Source organism: Protobothrops mucrosquamatus, unplaced genomic scaffold, assembly GCF_001527695.2.
Source record: "Protobothrops mucrosquamatus isolate PMUCROS unplaced genomic scaffold, P.Mucros_1.0 scaffold579, whole genome shotgun sequence".
Lineage (NCBI taxonomy): Eukaryota > Metazoa > Chordata > Lepidosauria > Squamata > Viperidae > Protobothrops > Protobothrops mucrosquamatus.
Genome location: NW_015386880.1, coordinates 616,762 through 637,562, shown reverse-complemented (window position 1 = coordinate 637,562; position 20,801 = coordinate 616,762). Strand labels below are relative to the sequence as shown.

Below are 20,801 nucleotides of genomic sequence, written 5' to 3'. Positions count from 1 at the left end.
TGTATATTCATAATTCACTGTGTTATTTCGAACTTTTGTAAGGGGTACGAGAATATATCAGAAGTGTTCTAGGGGTGCGGGGTATAGAAACAGTTGGGAGCCGCTGAACTAGAGTGTTTACTTTCTTAAAACCATTATTCTAAGCAGGTCACCTGTTATTATAATCTAATGAGTTCTTACTAGCTTGTGGCCTGCAGGTATTTCCTTTCAACGTGTTTTCATCCATCTGTTGAAGATCCACATTGCACAGCTGAACACAGCATCTAAAAAGTGCACCTTCAGCATGTGTCTTGTTGGAATTTTAAAAAAACCAATGTTTGACTCTCCTCCTGCTTTTCTGTTTCTGTTGAAAGCTTTGCTCTCAGTCAAAAAGGATGACAGATCATTTGCAAAGGTACAAGTACAGATTGGGCAACACCTGTCTTAAAAACAGTAACTGTGAGAGGGACCTTGGAGTCCTAGTGGATCATCACTTAACCATGAACCAGCAGTGTGCAGCAGCAGCCAAAAAAGCTAATACAGTCCTGGGTTGTATAAACAGGCATAGAATCAAGATCACACAAGGTATTAGTACCACTTTATAAAACCCTAATAAGACCATATCTGGAATACTTCAGGCAATCACCATATCATAAAAAAGATGTTGAGAGTTTGGAAAAAATTCAGAGAAGAGCAACTAAGATGATTAAAGACCTGGAGACTAAAACATATGAAGAACGGCTGCAGGACTTGGGTTTGGCTGGTCTAAAGAAAAGAAGAAATGGGGGAGACATGATAGCAGTATTCCAGTATTTGAGGGGCTGCCACAAAGAAGAGGGGGGTTACATTATTCACCAAAGCACCAGAGGACAGGACAAGAAGCAATGGTTGAAAACTGATCAAAGAGAGAAGCAACCTGGAATTAAAGAGAAACTTCCTGACAGTGAGGACAATTAACCAGTGGAATAGCTTGCCCCCAGAAATTATGGGTGCTCCATCACTGGATATTTTTAAAAAGAGACTAGACAGTCACTTGTCTGAGATGGTATAGGTTCTCCTGCTTGAGCAGGGGGCTGGACTAGAAGACTTCCAAGGTTCTATTCTATTCTATTCTATTCTATTCTATTCTATTCTATTCTATTCTATTCTATTCTATTCCTATTCCTATTCTAGTTTCTAGTTTATATTTTCTTCAACATGGTTGCCTTCCTTTCATTATCTATTCTTTAAAGATTCTGTAAGATGTGGTGGTTTTCCGTTCACATGTTTAAAGTGTCACTGAACTTGCATCTTTTTATAAAGCTGCAAACATGCAATTCTATTAAGAACATAATTTAAAAGAATGTGTTTGCATATTACATACCACCACGTCTGAGCGTTTGGACTAGAACACATACCTGGAATAAACCACACAAACTACCTTATCTGGATGACTATCCTGTAATTAGGTAATGGCATATAGCTTTATGAAGATGACAAGGAAGCTCTTAGCAGATGATGACTGCCTTCATTCAAAATGTTGTCAAATTCAGCATTGATCAAGGAGCATCTCCCTCCCTCATACACCTGGAATTGCAGTGAGAGGCAGATGAACAGTTTTGATTGCTCTCCCCACATGACAAATTATTAATAGCACTGAGAAGCAGGACATTTCAGTCTAAAGAAAATCTATTTAGAATTTCCTATCAATCATTCTGTTCTATCTTTCCTCCATATTACAGAACTGTGTTCCATTCAAAGCCAGTTGGAGAACGTAACAAGAAAAAGGGAAAGCATTATGGGTTTGCTGTTGATGGAAGCCATTCAGTAGGGAATATTTATTTATTTATTGTGCCCTTAAATCAGTTTTGACTCCTAATGACTCCATGGATAATTCCCTGCAGTTTTCTTGGCAACATTTTCTGTTTAGTTTCCACTGTCTTTTTCCTAGAGCTAAGTGAGATGGTCTATTAGATGAGTGTTTCTCAACCGTGGCAACTTTAAGGTGTCTGGACTTCAACTCCCAGAATTCCCCACTCAGAATCTTTTCCACATTCAGAATCTCCTATTACCCCTTGTATCTATACAAATTCTCTCAATCTTTTATCACAATTGAATGAAACATGTTTTTAGCTTCATATTTATTCCTTTGCTATGGGTATGGGTACACTTAAAGCATTTATTTGAAATAAGTAGACCTTTCCCAAGAAAATAATCAACAGTCAGTCAATATCTAATTAATTCTTGGATCTACAAGTGGCTTGAACATTTTTTTTTACCCTCTGTTTAAGTTTCATCTATCTATTTATGTCCCTGAATAGAATAATTTTTCTCTTAGATCACATTCATTCAAACTATGGCACAATTTTCCTGAGAGGTCATTTCTATTTCTTTTATTATCACTAACTTGCAGTATCACCATCGTATGAACTCCTATACCTGTAAGAACAATGATACAAATTCATACTTTCTGAAATACATTTTTACATTCGTAATTAAATCTACAGTCCTTTCTGTGCTTATATTAATCAACTCACTATGTACAACAAGACCTTTTTCGTTCAGATTTATTGTATGCTTCCCCTTCCTTTTAATTTCACATAGAGAAATGTGCCTATTTTTCCTTTTATTTTATTGGTTAATTCATACTATTTACCAATTATTCCTCTTGTAGATCAAGCCTCATGCCTTCTCATCCCATAAGTCTCACCAGGGGGCCCATAGATATTGATCTTTGATGCTCATTATGGCTTTAGTTAATCAAAGATTTCACTCTTTTTAATTAAGATACAGAAGGTATGGACTAAATAATCAACCTTAGTCATATCCATGCAACATGCACCATTCTCTATTAATAGTGATGAACAGTTCTGACATATTGTGGTTTATATGCCACAAAGACAACCAAAGCTTCATGCATGTTCATTCTGTTTTAGGATTTGTAATCTAGAGACTATTTTGCAAGTCAATGACTATTACCCAATTCATACCAACACAGTGCACTGGCACACAGGATAGAGAGGAATATATTAACACTTGGGGAACAGCATATTTTTTTTAAATATCCTTTTTTAAAAAGAATGGGAAAGGAAGGATTTTTGTTTCTCCATCACCCCCAGCAGCTCATAAGAAAGAATACTAATCAAATGGCATTTCCTGAGCTTTCCTCTTAGTTAGTTGGAGGAAACATGTTTGACACATGTCAGTCTCGTGTTTCCTGCACAAGTGATAGCAGTGAAAGTAGTTGCAGGTCAGTGTCAAAGTACTTAGGAAGGTTCAGGGAGTAAAAATAGTTGTGATATAAAAATGCTTGTTGTTTCTTTTTTTCTAGTTGGAGGACTCTAGCTTACTACAAATCAGTAGACAGCATCTTTTTCTCCTTAGCATATTTTCTCTAGGAGGACAACAGTTTGAACATAAAGTCAAGCAATGTGATACCTTCTTACTCCTGAAAAGAAACAAAATGGTTGCCATAGTTTGGAAAACTGCATGCTGAAGTTTCCTGTATGGCTGAAAACAGCCTGAACCACAACTTGACCACAAAACAGGGGTCATATTGGCGTGATTAAAGAAGCCATTCCCAAGTGACAAGCAGCGCATGACCAGGGAAACAAGGTTCACATTTCATTAAACAGGTTTAATGCAAGAAACACAGGATTAAGTCAAAGGATCTTGGAAAATGAATAAGCACACCTTTCGTCCTCATTTATGAACAAATTCATTAAGATGAGGTCTCAGTGAGTTGCTTAATCGGCTTTTTCCTGGAATGTGAAACCAAAGAACTAACTGACCTTTTCCTAGTTAAGCCTAGGATTGCAATATCCATCTGCTTTTCATTAGCAATGCCTTTGAACACTTCATTTATCCTTCCTTCCTTCGCTCTTCCCTTTGTTCTTTCCTTGATGTAGTCTTGATGCCTACATGCTTGGGAATTTGCTGACTGAGGCAGGCTGCTTCAAGTCACTCTCTAGCAAAGAGGGCCCTTCACGGATCTTCCTTCTTCCTTCTAAAAATATGCTTTGATTTTCATTAATAGGCCTGTTTATGTCTCTTCTGTAGCTTACTAGGCTGGCTGTAACTCATATAGTCCCCAACACATGAACTATTTATATTCTGCCTAGTGTGTTATAATTATAATAAGAGTTTTGGGGAAAATAATCTTAATTTTCTTGTCTTCTTTCAGGGGAATCCAGAAGAGAATGTCAGTTAATTTGAACACTTTTCTCTGAATAAATATTGAACTCCTCTCTGTTGGATGAATGAATAAAGTGGATTTTTAAAACAAATATAAAATATGTGAGTTCTCTTGTACAAATAATCAGATACCTTATCACTTTTTAAAAAATAATCTTTTTAAGAATGGCAGCGGAATGAAAAGCCTGTAACTCACATAGTCCCCAACACATGAACTCTTTATATTCTGCCTAGTGTGTCTGCACTTGATATTAGCAGCACAGCCAAATGCTATGATTTATTGGGAATGTCTTTATGTGTATACATATACATGCAGACACACATAAGCATGCCACGTGTGAGCGCGCGCATACACACACACACGCACACACACACAGAGTGTCCAGACACATCAAGCAAGATATAAATTCTTCATATATATACATGTGTGTGTATTTCTCATTGACCTGGTATAAATATCAAATTGTTTTGTTTGAAAACCATCCAAGGTCACTTGGGTGAGATGGGTAGTATAGAAATTTGATAAACAAAAATAAACAAAAATGATTACATTTTTATGACAATATTAATTTGTAATTGTAACGTGCCTATCTGGGGGTCATAGAGTTGATCCCATTTATGAACACCCATCTGCAAAAACAGGAATTGGCAGATCCAATGGCTCCTATCCTCAGCAGTGTAGTTTATAAGCTCCCGAAGCTTGTATGGAAACCCCATCCATTTGCATTGCTTCATATACCCCTGGTCTCTAATGCATCAATCACAGTCCATGTGCTTTGCATTTTAAATTCCATTATAAGAAATGAAATGGAGGGGAAAAGCCATATAGTAACACCCATTTGCTCAATTTCTTAGCAATTTCTCTTCCTCTTTTTCCTGCACTGCTGCTCTTCATCCACACCCACTGTACTGGAAATACAGAGGCAAAGTTACTTCATTTACATCATATCTTCACTGCCCAGTTATAACAAATTACAGTTTACTGAGATTTTCCAGTAAACATGCATAAGCCTGCAACAGGTTTCTGCATGTAACAAAATGGGCAATTATATGATTGTATAAGGATGCAGTATGGAGGCTGATACTGGATAAAGACGCTTTTAAATACTTTCCCCCAGTGCTTTCTTGCTGGATATAAGCCCCCCAGACAATGTCTTTTATTCCTTGAGAGAACATAGCCCTATTTTATTCTTATCCTCCTATCTTTCTTACAAGGGCAGGGTAGGGTCAACAGAAAAGAAATGAAAAAGATTAAGTCCTTTCTTCCTCTACCAGTTTTCCATTTCAAAGTTCAGTTTCAGTAGTTGCAACATATGTAAGACAAAAAAACAACACACAAATTATAAAATGAAATGCAACATAAAAATGCAAGCAGTAAAGAACTGGGGAAGAAACTCAAGATGTACAAGTTTTTATTTGAATGAAAAGATCAGTTTGACTTTCCTTCACCTTTCCTTCCCAAGGTATATTTTCTCTCTCTCTCCCAGAAAGATAGAAATAACTAGGGTGGTTGTTTTCTGATTGCAGAAAAAATTGAAAAGTTCCTAAGTTGTTACTTTTGGAACTGGTAGGTAAGGATCAAATCTTCCAGGTTTTGACTTTTTGATTCCTTTTAACCAACAAGAGAGATCATAAAATGCACCAATCACAAACTGCTTTATGTATGTTTTATTAGAAAGCAGAACTGGAATGCTATGTGGTTTAAAAGGATCAGATTCTTAAAAATAATACATACAAAGGTGACTTCTATTCATACCACAGAATGTATCAGAATAGCATCTATCCAACCACAAAAGATTCTGCTGAGAAAAAAAAATGCTTACTACTTTTTAACATTCTAGGAAATTAATTACTTATTATTGGTCATATACAGAAAACAAAGGATACTGTTTATAATGTCCAAGAAAATCAGTGCAGCTTAAGTATTATCAATGGAAGGGGGCAGCTTAATTTTATACCAGGGGATTGTTGCCTTTATTATGATATATACACCATCTTACAACTCTACAATTAGAATAAGAGTTTTGGGGGAAATATTCTTAATTTTCTCGTCTTCTTTCAGAGGAATCCAGAAGAGAATGTCAATTAATTTGAACACTTTTCTCTGAACAAAAATTGAACTCCTCTCTGTTGGATGAATGAGTACAGTGGATTTTTAAAACAAATATAAAATATGTGAGTTCTCTTGTACAAATAATCAGACTCCTTATCACTTTTTAAAAAATAATCTTTTTAAGAAGTTCATAATCAGAATGGCAGCGGAATGAAAAACCAGTCCAGTGAATAGGAATCTCATTTCTATTTCTCTCCACATTTATATCTCCCATAAGCTTCTAGAATAAAATCACTTTTACTGAATAAACATTGTCTCTCTGAATTAACTTCATTTGAGGGCGATCATGCTCTATTTAAATGGCAAAATGGATGCAAACAAAAATGAAAGAGTTAGGTCATCTATATTTAGTTCCACTGAATATTATTCATTATCTTTCTAATTGCATCATCAATGCCATCCTCATCATCTTTTCTACATTTGTTGGATTTTGTTGGAATAAGATTCATTGCCATCATAAATAAATAAGAAAGAAAGAAAAAAAGAAAGAAAGAAAGAAAGAATCTCTCCTAGTTGAAACTAATTTGCTCTTCTTTCCCCCTATTTAGAGTTTTATTATTCATGAATTGTCAGAAATCTGATGAATTTTAAACGTTTAGGGAATTTATCCCTAAGTATTCTTAAGAACCATTGTCCTCTGTAGCAAGCAAACCTGAAGGCCTGCTAATGCATTCTCCTTGAGGAATGTCTGGAGTGATTTCTGGATTATGCCATAGAGTTTATTGTATTTTATTTACAGAAGTTTGAAAGTACAACCATGACAAAAGAGAAAAAAACATCTCTCCTTTTCAAAGTTTAAATTCTTGATCAAGAGTTAAAACTCTAGTGACTGACAATTGACTGTGTTTGAATGAACTTTTATGTTAGCCCTTTGACTCATCCAGAACCCCATTAAGTTCTTGAGGAACCCCAGGGTTCTATGGAACACAATTTGAAGAATTCTGACTTAGAACATGTTAGGAAACGTGTTCTATTTGGTCTCCATCAATGTTATTTTTCCAGCTATAATTTAAAGGAGGGGTGGATAAGCTTCCCAGATGAATCTTGTTTTAAGGGAAAATTGTAGGAGATGAACTTGATCAGCCAAGGACCTAGAAGGCTAGCAGGGAAATTTGCTTTTTTCCTGCCTGTGCCAATGTTCAGCAGGAAATAATAATAAGTCCTTACTTAGCACTGATAGAGGAGCCGAGGGGACAGAATTAATTGGTAAATGGAAATACAAACAGAAGTTCAAATGCAGATTGATGCTAGATATAGAGGGTATAGTAGCTACTGTTTTACAGGAAATAGGTCTAAATTATATCAATAATATTGGCTGACCTTAGAAATCCATTTATTATTAAACTAATCAACTGCAAGCAATGTTTCTCTAGGAACTCTTACATTTTTGCCCTTTATAGCTCCATAAATTTTCAACAGCAAGGGAACAGGCACGCCAAGAATAGAGATTTATTGCCATGTGTTCTAAACTACTAATGATTGTGCACATCTTTGTGTGAAAACATAGAAGGAGAGAAGGATGGGGGAAGCAAATTAGACTAACAGTAGTAGTAGCAGGAGTAACTGCTCTAGTCTGGCATGCTACAGGTTTTGCATTCAAAGGCAAAGTCATCGGCTGAGGAATTCAAGCAAGGCTGAACACAAATGAGAAAAGAAATCCTTCCGTAATGAAGAGAGTGGATGAGAATGAATAGGAAAGATGAGATTGTTTTTAGAGGAAGGAGATTTCTTACTCAGAAGACATTGTTAGATTTCCTTCCACAGGTGAATTTTTAATAAGAGGAATGGTAAAAATTGGGGGGGGGGGAGAGGCTTGGTGGTCAAATTTTAGGAACTGAATAAGAAGTTTAGATAAAAGATTACCTTGTCTCTTTCCCATTCTTTCACCCTCCTTATATTTATGTTTGTGAAAGAAACCTAATAATTAACTTCTGTAGGCATCCCTGTGAAACAGTTTTTGAGATAACATCCAACTCCAGTATAAAACCTATCTGACTCCCTTTCTACAACCCTGTAATCCCTTAATTTGGGGTAGAGTCAGGGCTATTTAGCCCTTAACAGTAGCTTTGGCATTAACCTTCTATATTGCTGCAGTTATCAGCAATGACTTTTTCTGGTAGAAATCTGAGGACATATGCTTCTGTTTTATAGCCCTCTAGCTTCTGTCAGGCCTCCATGCCCAGGCCTCCGCTGCGGCAGCCTCCATTGCTCTGCATCCCCACTGCTCGATGCGGCCACTTCAGAAGGCACCTCCAATCCCGTCGGTGCCGCGCTGCTGCCTCTCGCCTCCACCATCCCGGGCGACGTCTCCACTATCCCGGGCGACGTCATTGGATGGCGCCGCTGCCTCTTGATGCCGACATCCCGGGCGACGGCAGTGGGCGGCGCCGCGTCGCGTGGTGAGACGGGGCGGCTCCTGGGCTTTCAGGCCGCTGGACTTTTTGTGAACGGAGGCCTGTCTTGTGCGCCGCCGGCGCTAGACCGGACGAACACTGGGCCTGACAATCCTACAGGTGTTGGCGGTGGCGGAGCTGGATGACCACGGGGGAGGGGCTAGACAGGGTGGACCTGGGAGGGGCTGGAGGGCGTGGGATATATATATTTGAGCACTGCGGGACTGTTACCCCAGTGCTAACTTTGTTTCTTTTGCGCTGATTAAAGCATTGATGGTTTACCGTTCCTGTTTGCTGGATCTCGTTTTGAAAGTTTAGCCAGGACGGCCTAACAGCTTCATTGTGCTCCTAAGAAAATGGACTGACCATTCAAATTGCAGTCTGTGTTTGAGTTGGGGTTCAAAACTGTTCTTTGTCAATAATTACCAAATTGGACATGTAGACTATTAGTCACTTCTCTCTTACTATAATGTTCCTCTGGTTATAGGGTGACCAGATTTTTGCAACTTTGTTTTCTATGAGCTTTTTTAATTGTCTAGGATTCCACATTTTTGGTTGGCTACCATTCATAAAAACATAAATGAAACAAATCTTGAAAGGAATCCATTCTATATGAAGAACTGATACCAACTCAATCATGACATATAACTGGATGAATGTTAGTTCTATAGTCCAGTCTGAAAACCATATAGGAATCCCCTGTTAGTCTTCCACTAATATTATTATGAGTATTATGAAGCTTAAGGACAGCAGCTTTCTCAATGGAGATATTAGTGATTTGCACCTTCTCACCAAGCTGGCAATGGACAACCTCTGTTCCTGCTCTTGCATACAAGTTCCTTTTTCTCTGCTCTGAAAGATTTGAAATATTCCAAAAGCACTCCACAGCCAATCAAATGCAGTCAGTTCTGAAGTGAGTTAAGCCAGGAGTGGATACTTGGGAGTAATTTTGAGCAGCATTCTCTCCAAGTATTCATATTGCACATAGTAACTAGCAAAGGCCTATTTCCTTGGGGAACTGAAGCTCTCTAGTTTATACTTAACATTCTGATTGCCAGAATTACAGGATGGCTGTGCCGGGAGGAGGGTAGAGAATTAGATTCTGCCTCTAATTAGATGTTTGCTCTTCATTTGAATTTCAGATGCTAGCTTTAATTTTAGAAACTTTCCCAGGAAGCAAAATGACTTTCTCTAGCAAAATGCACCTGGCTTCTTCAGTCTTTGTCTGATAGCTTGTCAGTATCACGAAGTGAGCATGGAGTGGGGCCAACTATTGTCTCAGCACTTGAGAATCAAAACTTTTAGAGCCACCTCTCAATTTTTAGGGACCATCTCCATGAGTACCCTCTAGATACGCAGACTTCAGTTCCTAGGATTCCTCAATTAGGTTGGCCATTATTGAAAATTCTGGTAGTTGAAGTCTACATATCTAAAAATTGTCCAGACTTGGAATGCTTTTTTAAAATCTTCACGTAAATAAAGGAAGTATATCTAAACTGCCAAGAACACATAACAGTAGACAGCTCATTATTATGTATTATTAGGTAATTAGGTAATGGTTAAGGCAGGGGTGTCAAACTGCCGGCCCACGGGCCGGTTTCATCATACCAGAGCCGCGCCCACCCCATTGCCGGCAATGTCAAAAAAGCTCCGATACGTTGCGCGACGTCACGTGATGTCACAAGTTTGACATGTCTGGGTTAAGGCATCAGACTGGAAAACTGGAGACTGTTCTAGTCCGACCTGGGGCACAAAGCCAGTTGGGTAACCTTAAGCCAGTCATTTGCTCTCAGCCCTAAGAAGCAGGTAATGGCAAATAACTTCCCAATAACTTGCCAAGAAAACTGCAGGGACTAATCTGGGAGATCGCCAGGAGTCAACACTAACTATAGGGCACAAAAATAAAAAAAACTATAAGGCACAAAAATATAAAAAAAGATTGGATCTAAACAAGATATCTTTTAAGAAGAGATTCAACAACCATTTGTCTGAAATGGTATAGGATTTACTGCTTGAGCAGGAGGTTGGACTAAAAGACCTCCAAGGTTCCTTCCAACTCTGTCATTCGGTTACTGCTTGTAATATATCATTGTAGCTTCACTGTATCCCAGGAAATGTAACCCGATGCAAGATCTTTGTGAAAAGATCTAATTAATCAACCATGTCTGACTTGTATAAAGATCCATCTAATAAAGGAGAATATTTGTAGCTCATGGTTGAAATGAGAAGCTCTTGCTGCTGTCTGAGCTTGATTGTTTTCTTGCAGATGTTTCATTACCCAAACTAGGTAACATCATCAGCACTGATGATGTTGCCTAGTTTGGGTAATGAAACGAGTGCAAGAAAACAACCAAGCTCAGAGAGCAACAAGGACTCCTCTAAGATCCATCTCTTTTTGATAGATATCAGTTTTGGGTAGCTTAATGGGAGAAAGAGAGGGCAGATGAGACAACCACATGACAAACATTTGCAGGAGACCAAACATATTGCCACAGTATCTCTTTAGCACTCAAGGAGATAGAAAACAGACATATCTAGCTTATGATAATGAATGGACAAGTAGTCACTAGCTTCTAAATTACAAAGAAAGAAGGTGGAGTATTTTTTTGTAACTGCAAGTTAGCAGTTGGATATATATGAACTCATATAAATATAAAACCTTTGGAGCTTCATACTTATACTTTATACTTATACTTTATACTTTTATTGTTAAAAACAAGTCTCTTTAGGGATTGCAGGATTTATTCCCAGATGGAGGACTTCAGTGTGAATTCTGTATTTGATGTAAGCAACAACAGCATTATATATTTCCAATCAACCCATCAATGATAGATGGTTTTGTTTTAGCATTTAAAACTTGTCTTCTCACTCTGCACTGTTTCTTTTCCTAAGGTTTCACTATGATAGTGTATGCTAAAATTGTTCTGATTTCAGCATTCCTTATCCTGGAAAATAAATTTATTGTTATGATATTTGATAAAACTACATGGGAAGATTTTAGCACTTCTGAGCTGAACACTGATAAAAGATACACAGAGAGAGAGAGTGACAAAAAAACCAAAACCAGAACCAAAACTAACAAAATAAAAAACCTCAACTAACCAAGCAAGGAAGCAATGAGAATTTAAACCATGAAATAAAACTGTGAATCCATTTCAAAATGCAATAAAACTTACAAATATATATTCTTGTTCTCTTCTCCAACGCACCTCCTTACAATCACCAAGACTGATGAACATTTTTTTCTGTTCTTTGAAATTTCTCCTTGTTGAAATGTAGTTAAATGTTTACAACTTCCTTTCCATTACCAATTGATGAAAAAGAGTGGCAGGTTTGCAGCTCCACAACTTACTTTTCACCATTTTAAGCATAATTTTACTTTGGAGCCCATTAAATGAACGTACACATTGAACAACTGTAGCAAAGAAAACTCTACAGAAATTAATACAGAACCCATTTACTGTGTAACAAAAAAGCAATGCAACTGCAAGATACTTACGTATTCCGTATCAGCCTTGGAGTCATAGTATTCAATATCTTCCTCCTGTAGATTAAAAGAAATAAGTGTGATAAATACAGTGCAGGATCCAGGAAGATTTTTCACCATGATAGGATTCCTAAATATTAGTTGGGTCCAAATATCACATAGGACCATGGATCCCTGAAAAATTATTAGAAAACTTTTGGAGACTTTTTTGAGGCAGGCTGATAGTGGCCAGAGTTTGTGATTGGATTTTATTGATGAGGTGAAGGAACAATGCTGGGATGTATGTCTGGCAGGAGATTCCCCAAGGGTAGCTGCATCTCCACCACTTTTCCGTCTGGCTTTTGCTGTAAGTCATAGTCTGTTGAATAGCGTTATCATACTAAGCCAGGGACACTCCGTATCTCTTTTGATCAGTATCATGTATGCATGTCATTTGGAAATGTGTCAGTAGAAACACCAGAGCTTGCCATGAAAGATGCCTATTGACTAGGTAGTTGCATGAACAGTATGATCAGTTCCAAAAGAAAAATGCTTGGTGGCAGTGCATTGAGAGAGATGGCTGAACTAGGGTTCCTGTAGGCCAGAAAGGCTATTTCTATGTTTAGAAGCTATTTTGTTGTAATCTATTACTTTTAAGTGAAACTCTACTTCTTAGGTGTAAACATGATTGTTATGATTTATGTTGATTGCTTTTATTTAATACCCTGTGACTATCACTGACTGTTGTATCTTATGATTTATGATGATTGTATTTTATGATCATAATCTATCACTTGTTGCTTGCATGTGCACTGAGAACTTATGTACTGGAGATAAATTCCTTGTGTGTTCAATCACACTTGGCCAATAAGAATTTTATTCTATTCTATCCTATCCTATCCTATCCTATCCTATCTCGAAAGCCACATAGAAAATGTTTAAATATATAAATGATTTACAAACCACAATAGCTAGATACAGAAAACATGGCATGATAGAAAGAAGCCACATTAGGATGACATATCTATACAGGTGAACTCAGATGGCTTAAGAAATCCCATAGAACAGAGGCAAATTACTAAATAAAAGCATACGAAATAATTGGCATGCTGCAGCTAGGTTTAAAAATATACCATTGTTAATCCATGTGTATGATCTACATAATTAAAGTAAAAAAAATGCATGGGTTGTTAAAATAAAATGAACAAATTTTGTCTTTACTCCCAAAGGGCCAGCTTTCACTCATTGTTTGCCTTTTTTTTTAACTGCAGCAAGAATGAGAGCAGGTTGCGATGGGACGAGCTTAAAACCAAAACCAATAACTTTTCTGAGCCTGAACAATGGTGATAAAAATGCTATTAATAATTCTTTCCTCTCTTTGGAGAGCTGTCCTGTGAACAGATGATTCTATTTCCACTTCATGCCATCTCTTTTTTTTTCATAATTCTGCTCTACGATGTTTCCACGTCATTCATATATCTTTTTGAAAGATATCTACTTCAGCATTCATATTGAAATATGTATTTCAAATGACTGTATTTCAAAATATTTGTATTTTAATACATACTCTTGCAACATTTAAGAGAGAACTGTTTTAATGTTCAAAGATTTGCAAAAGACTTTGAATTGTTTATTTTATTTAGTATGTTTGTATATTGATGAATCAGACTGACTCACAGTGATTTATAAGCAGATGCAACTAAATCCATTAAATTATAAAGAGAAAACAGTAACATAAACCATCACTAATAAGGCAATATGGGAAGCTTGAAGACCTTTTGAAAAAGTTCTATTTTGATGTGCGACTAGTGAATTCCAACTCTGTCTCTGAGAAGAAGCATTTCCTCAAGGTGAGAGCAGGCAACAAACACTATTGTAATTTCCCACCTTCACATTTATGGGAAAAATTCCTCACTGGGCATGAAAACGATGAATGGGTTGGACCCATAAGGAGGAAGCATCCTGGAGAAACTTGAGAGCTCTACCACATATGTTAAAATGTGGTAGTGCAGTGGTTAGAATGCAGTACTGCAGGCTACTTCTGCTGATGGCTGGCTGCCTGCAGTTTGGCAGTTCGATTCTCACTGGCTCAAGGTTGACTCAGCCTTCCAGACTTCTGAGGTCGGTAAAATGAGGACCCAGATTGTTGGGGGCAATATGCTGACTCTGTAAACCTCTTAGAGCGGGCTGTAAAGCACTATGAAGCAGTAAATAAGTCTAAGTGCTATTGCTATTTTGAATTGTACCTCGAAGCCTGTGGAAAAATCGATGCAGTGCCTATCACATTGGCATTGTTTTCACCAACCAGTGGAAATTCCAAATAGTGTTACAGTGATGTAGTTTATTTGTGATCAGGGCACTTCACAATCATCAGGGCCTTCTCATCTAGCTAGGATCACGACTGGCAAAACAGCCAAAGCTGGGCAAAATGACCCTTGTGCATGTCCTTTACCAGGAGTTGTAATTCCAGGAAGACTCCTAGATTTTTCACTATCTCATTACAAATACGCTGAATTCAAGGACTACATTTCCAAAGGTCATTATGAGTAGTTTATAATATTCTCCTCCTAATTATGATTCTTTGAATGTATGAGAAGCATGGAATATATTCTTAGTCCTTAAGGAAGAATGTGTAGTAACACTGGAGATCTTAGATATTGCCCTTCCTTTTACCCAGAGCCTTTAAACAGGCAATGAAATATTAGAGACTGAATTCATAATTCCAAAAAAAAGAACTACATGCCATTAAATATGCAGCATTTAGAAACGATTTGCACAGAAAGCTGTGTTCTAATTTCTCTTCTATGCTAGGATACCCAGTAGCTGATCAAATTCATAAAGGGACCAGCAATTTAGAGAGCAGCAATGCTGTCAAAATATAATGCTCTATTCTACCAAAAGGAATAATGTTAAAGGGCACTCAGAGTTTGTATTCTACAGGCAAGAATGGAGTGAGACTGAAGCGGAGAGTGGTAGCATGCTCTCCTCTGCAGCTCACTCATCACCATCATGGCTCCAAGTGCATCCATCGGTGGCCCTGAAATTCTCACTGTCCTAATAAAAAAAGGATATTCTTCTGCATCTGGTTGTGTTGCAAGGATTGTAACCCACTTTGGAGATTCCAGGGTATGCAGGAAATTATATTTAAAACAGGTCAAGAACTGCATTCTTCAGTCTATTTAAATCCTTGAGATGATGGGCCACACATATAAAGTGTGAGAGAAATGAGTTAGAACAAATAGACGTGCTTTTCTTCTCCTGGAAACCAAGGAAAGATAATGGGCTGCTAAGAACATGTTTTACAAGCCATTTCTTCCCAGCACTGTCTTTAATGCTCAAAGGGGCAGGGTCCTTGGGAACGTTAAGGTTACATAGACAGAAAATTAACTTTTTAAAAGACTAATGAATGGGGAATACACTTCCGATGGAATGCATCTCATTCCATAAGAAGCAACACAATCTATGTATTCCCTCACAGATCATGGCCATGCTCATGAAGCCAGTTCTATTACTAGATTAGCTGTGCCCTGTTCGGTTTTCATTTCAGAGGTATTTCCTTAGCTGAAGAATGACCAGGGGTGGGCGAAAAAAGCAATGGGACTGGAAGCAAATTATGATTTTCTGTCGGCTTCTATTGAGTTTTCTTATGAGAAGCTGGCAGAGAGTGTCTGAAATTTTCCTCCTTCCCGTCCTCTCCCCTTGCCTGCCCTCCCCTCAGATTGGCTGGGAAACTAACGGAACATTAAAAATGAAACTCTTGTGACCACAGCAGCAGCATAGCAGTGGAGTAGCAGCCTGTAGCACTGAAGCAGCCACAACTTCCCCAAATTTCATTCCCTCAGGAGTCATGGGTCCCAGATTTTGGAGACATCCTGTAAGAAAGCTCATTTGAGATAACCTGATTAAAAAAAATATTACCCTATGCTGTAGCATTTTCCCCCCAATTAAAGGTCATAACAATAAGAATTTTAGAAGATATAGATAGGTACAGATGATAGGAAACAATGTCTTCCAAAAAGTAGAGCACAGAGAATATGCTTCCTATTTAAACACTAGTTTCTACTCTTTTTCTAGTTATACCCAAGACATCACTGTTGCTGTTCATAATAGTAGTAATAGTTCATAAACAACAGCCTGCTTGTTTTTGCACTGTGCTTGTTTAGCTCTTACAGTGAAGCTTTCAATGTATGATGCGCAAAGGATTTTGTTCATCAGCTGGCTTGTTGCAGAGCCTAAAGATGATTAGAACTGTGAGCGAGTGACCGGGCCAAGATCCCAAAGCTGACTTCCACGCCCAAGGGAGGGTTACAATGATCTCCCTGCTCCTTGTCCAACACTTTAACCACGGTGCTCTATACTGGCTCTCTTACCTAGACATTACTATGAGACCTAAAATTTGACTGACAGTGAGACAACTCAATTTACAGCTGTGAGGACAGCTTGAACCAACCAGAAGGAGTTGAGGAGATATTTCTGGGTGCTCTCTTCCAAGTGGATTGATCTAGCAGCAGATGGGGCATGCCCGCCCCCTACGTCAACTTTAATCACAAGAGAGTAACAGACAGTTCCGAATAAGCAGGTATTGGTGGTAAATATGTAAAAAGATTTTATTCTCAATGATTTTAGTGACATTTGCAAGAAGAGTACCTTAGCAAATCCTATGTAGAGTAGGAACACCTGATGAAAATAATTATAATTATAACAGTAATAATACAGTAATAGCAACAATAGCAATAATACTAATAGAATCGTGGTGGCGCAGTGGTTAGAATGCAGTATTGCAGGCTACTTTTGCTGACTGCCGACTGCCAGCAGTTCGATTCTCACTGGCTCAAGCTTGACCCATCCTTCCATCCTTCCAAGGTAGGTAAAATGAGGACCCAGATTGTTGGGGGCAATATGCTGACTGTGTAAACCACTTAGAGAGGGCTGTAAAGCACTGTGAAGCTTAAGTCTAAGTGCTATTTCTATTGTTAGTAGCAATTATTTGTATACAAATAATTCTACATAATGCTTATTCATATCCTACTTTAAATAATGCAGATAATAGACTTCATATGCACTATTGTAGAAATCAACATAATAGTCCTATAATATAGGTTAATATTAGTATCCACATAGAAGATTCATAACAGATGGGAGTCAGTGTCTTCAAGGAGTAGTCTCATGTCATTTGTCTCTTGAAACAAGATTTTAGATGATACTGGATTCTCCATTATGTCAGAATTCATCAAAATGTTCCAGTTTCTTTGACCAATTTCTTTTTGTTTTACTGCAAAGTTTCTAAATCAAAAGTTTCCTGCCTCCCTTGCACGTGCTTATACATAATCAGCAATTTCAATTATGCACATTTCACGGTATGGAAGTCAATTCAGTAGACTTTCCCTCTGCAAGTTTCTATTCTTAATACCTAAATATCAAAGGATAAGAGCTGCACAATGTCATCAGCAGTGCAGCAGAAACAACCTTGCTGCTATTTCTGTAGAAAGAATCCCAAACATGTAAATGATATAATTAAATGGTTAAAAAGCAGCCAAATGTGAATTTCATAATCTGTATACAGTGTTTTGCTGTACAGTTTTAGTCAGCACTTGGAAGAAATATAATTGTACATTGAAAGGGGTATCTTTTCCTGCATATATCCTCAATTTATCAAGCTGCAGTAATGAGGCCAATTGTATTATAAGTTAACTTGACCTGTATGGCTAGCAGAATCTTTCTAATAGTAGCCCCAGACCTAGAGAACTCATACAATAGCTTGGCTTATTTAATTGAAAGAAAAATAGGAGAAGACTCTTGCATTAATTGGCAAAAACATATCAGAAGTAATGTTATATTTTATGGGACTCTCCTGTTGACATTCATTTTTCTGACAAGTTCATACGCTATATTTCTTCTTGATTATGTTTTTAATAGTTATTTCATTGCTTTTTAATATTTTTAAATGTTTAATAATTATCTACTCTAGATCTATTTATTTAGTAGGTTGTATCTCCTTTAAATATTGAGCAAAAATCCAGACTGACTTCTGTTACTAACTGGAAGTTTAGTTGCTATGTATTCATACATCTGTACAGCACTGCAAATGCTCTACCAGAACATCATGCATTACAAAATTACTAAAATAATAATAATAATAATAATAATAATAATAATAATAATAATAATAATAATAATAATAATAATAATAATAATAATAATAATAAAGTTGGGAGAGACCTTAGATGTCATCTAGTCCAACCCCCTGCTCAGGCAGGAAACCCTATACCATTTCGGACAAATGGCTGTCCAGTCTCTTCTTAAAAACTTCCAGTGTTGGAGCATTCACAGCTTCTGAAGGCAGGTTGTTCCACTGGTTAATTGTTCTGTCAGGAAGTTTCTCCTTAGTTCTAGGTTGCTTCTCTCCTTGATTAGTTTCCATCCATTGCTTCTTGTGCTGCCTTCAGGTGCTTTGGAGAATAGCTTGACTCCCTCTTCTTTGTGGCAGCCCCTGAGATTTTGGAACACTGCTATCATGTCCCCCCTCGTCCTCCCAAGATTCCTGTGGCTTCAACACCTTCTATCATTTCATATCTGTTAGTGAGAATTAGATCCAATATGGCTAATCCCCTAGTTCCCTTCTATAAACAGCTGAGCAGGACTAATTATTCTTTGGCACTATCATAGGGACGAAAACCTGGTTAGCTAAACTAATTTTCTCTTTCTTCTCCAGAATGCTAAAACTGCAGGTAACAAAAGAGTTTTGATTTAAAGAGACCTCTAGAATTAGCAGCAAGATGTTCATTATTTAACAAAAAGCTGGGTGTTAGCTGAAATTTTACATTCAGTAAAAAAAAACTAGCATTCATAATATTAAATATTAATTAAAAATGTTCGTAATATTTTCAGATTGTTATATTTTGTGTCTTTGTCTCTTTCGTGTCAGCTGTTAAATGTATATACAAAGTATTCATTACATCTTGGAGAGCAGATTATGTAGCCTCTAGATCAGTGATGGCAAACCTTTTAGAGATTGAGTGCCCAAACTACAACCCAAAACCCACTTATGCATCGTCAAGTGCCGGGTGGGTGTGGCCCATTGGGTGGGTGTGGCCAATTGGGTGGGCGTGGCTGCGGTGGTAATGGCAGGCTGGGTGGGACTAAAAAGTTCAATCAATCAATTTCAACTTTGCAAGATCTTTTTTTTCCCGCAAGAAGTTGAAATTGACTGATTGAACCTTTTTTTTTTTTTGTACACGGCGGCGGAGGCCTAAAGCAAAAAGGTTTTATAAAACCCAGCGGAAGGCCTAGGACTGGGGTGACGGCGCACGTGCCCACAGAGAGGTCTCTGAGTGCCGCCTCTGGCACCCATGCCATAGGTTTGCCACCACTGCTCTAGATCTTCCTGCCTCTCCTAAACCCATACAACTAAACTATGCATTGGGAGCAGGCAGCTTGGTGGCCTGACTGGTGGGGGGGAGAAGGGAACGAGGCTACGTGAGTGGCGGGTTGGCGTGCAAGAAAGAAGAGAAGTCTTTGGGGTGATGTTTGTGTGAATGGAGCTGCACACATGTACCTGCCCGCTTCTCACGTGGCCCAGTTTCAAGTGGGCCATGGCCCGATAGTGGATTGCAGCCCAAGGGTTGGGGACTCCTATGTTAACAAACAAGACCACACCAGCTTTCTAAAATAATGTTTTTAATATGTATAAGAAACTGAGAGACATCACTTTCAAATGGGAATTTGCATGTGACATTTATCACCATTTTGTACTGGACTTTGTAATAATAATAATAATAATAATAATAATAATAATAATAATAATAATAATAATAAGAAGAAGAAGAAGAAGAAGAAGAAGAAGAAGAAGAAGAAGAAGAACAACAACAACAACAACAACAACAACGATGATGATAATGATAATGGTAACGATAACAATAGCAATAATAATAACAATAATAAGTTGGAAGTGATCTTGGAGGTCATCTAGTCCAACTTTGGAATTAGTTATTTCTAAAATGAAAAGCAGATAATATAAACAGATAAATGAACATGTAGTAATAAGAATAGTACAAAACGGTGGTGGGATTTTTTGTAAAATATATGTTACTTAATTCATGCACCTTTCCAATAGCAAATTGTTCTAGATTGCCTGTCCTTGCTCTTGGAGATAATGTAACATAAGATTTAAACATGCTGTTTCCACATTTCTTCTTCTAAAGCAGAAGAAAATCCATGGCTTATGATTGCAGCATGCCAAGGACCTCTCATCATTCAAACTCTTCTAATCCTCAGGTGGACTTTAATATTTCTTGGTTGTATGGCCCCCGATAAATCTGTTTTGGCTGCTTCTGTGTCATTGTGCTGTACTAATCTCTCTGTGACAGAAAACTGTGCATTGTAGTCTTGCTGTGAGATCAGAGGTACAGGAGCTAGGGAAAAAGAAATCAAAATCTAACACCTGCACCGGGCAGAAATGTAAGACTTCTTCCTCCAGCCTTTGTATCAGTGTAAGATGTATAGCTTGGCTCACATATAATCCTACATGCATCCTATGGAAAAAAAATATCTCTAGCATAACTAAACCATTTGCAGCAAGAAAAAGCAAGAAATGTTTTCCTAAACAGCACACATTGGCTTTTTCTAGAATAGCTAACGTATAAAACCATCAGAAATCTTACTACATCTCTTTTGCTAT

General features: G+C 37.7%; 1 protein-coding gene across 1 annotated transcript in view; it reads right to left on the bottom strand.

Moving 5' to 3' along the window:
- Positions 1–20,801, bottom strand: part of CACNA2D2 (calcium voltage-gated channel auxiliary subunit alpha2delta 2) — a 568,828-nt gene that overhangs the window by 189,033 nt on the left and 358,994 nt on the right. Inside the window, exon 4 of the mRNA XM_015817370.1 lies at positions 12,158–12,202. Within this exon, the coding sequence (XP_015672856.1) occupies positions 12,158–12,202 (45 nt within the window). The remainder of the gene's footprint in view (positions 1–12,157; positions 12,203–20,801) is intronic.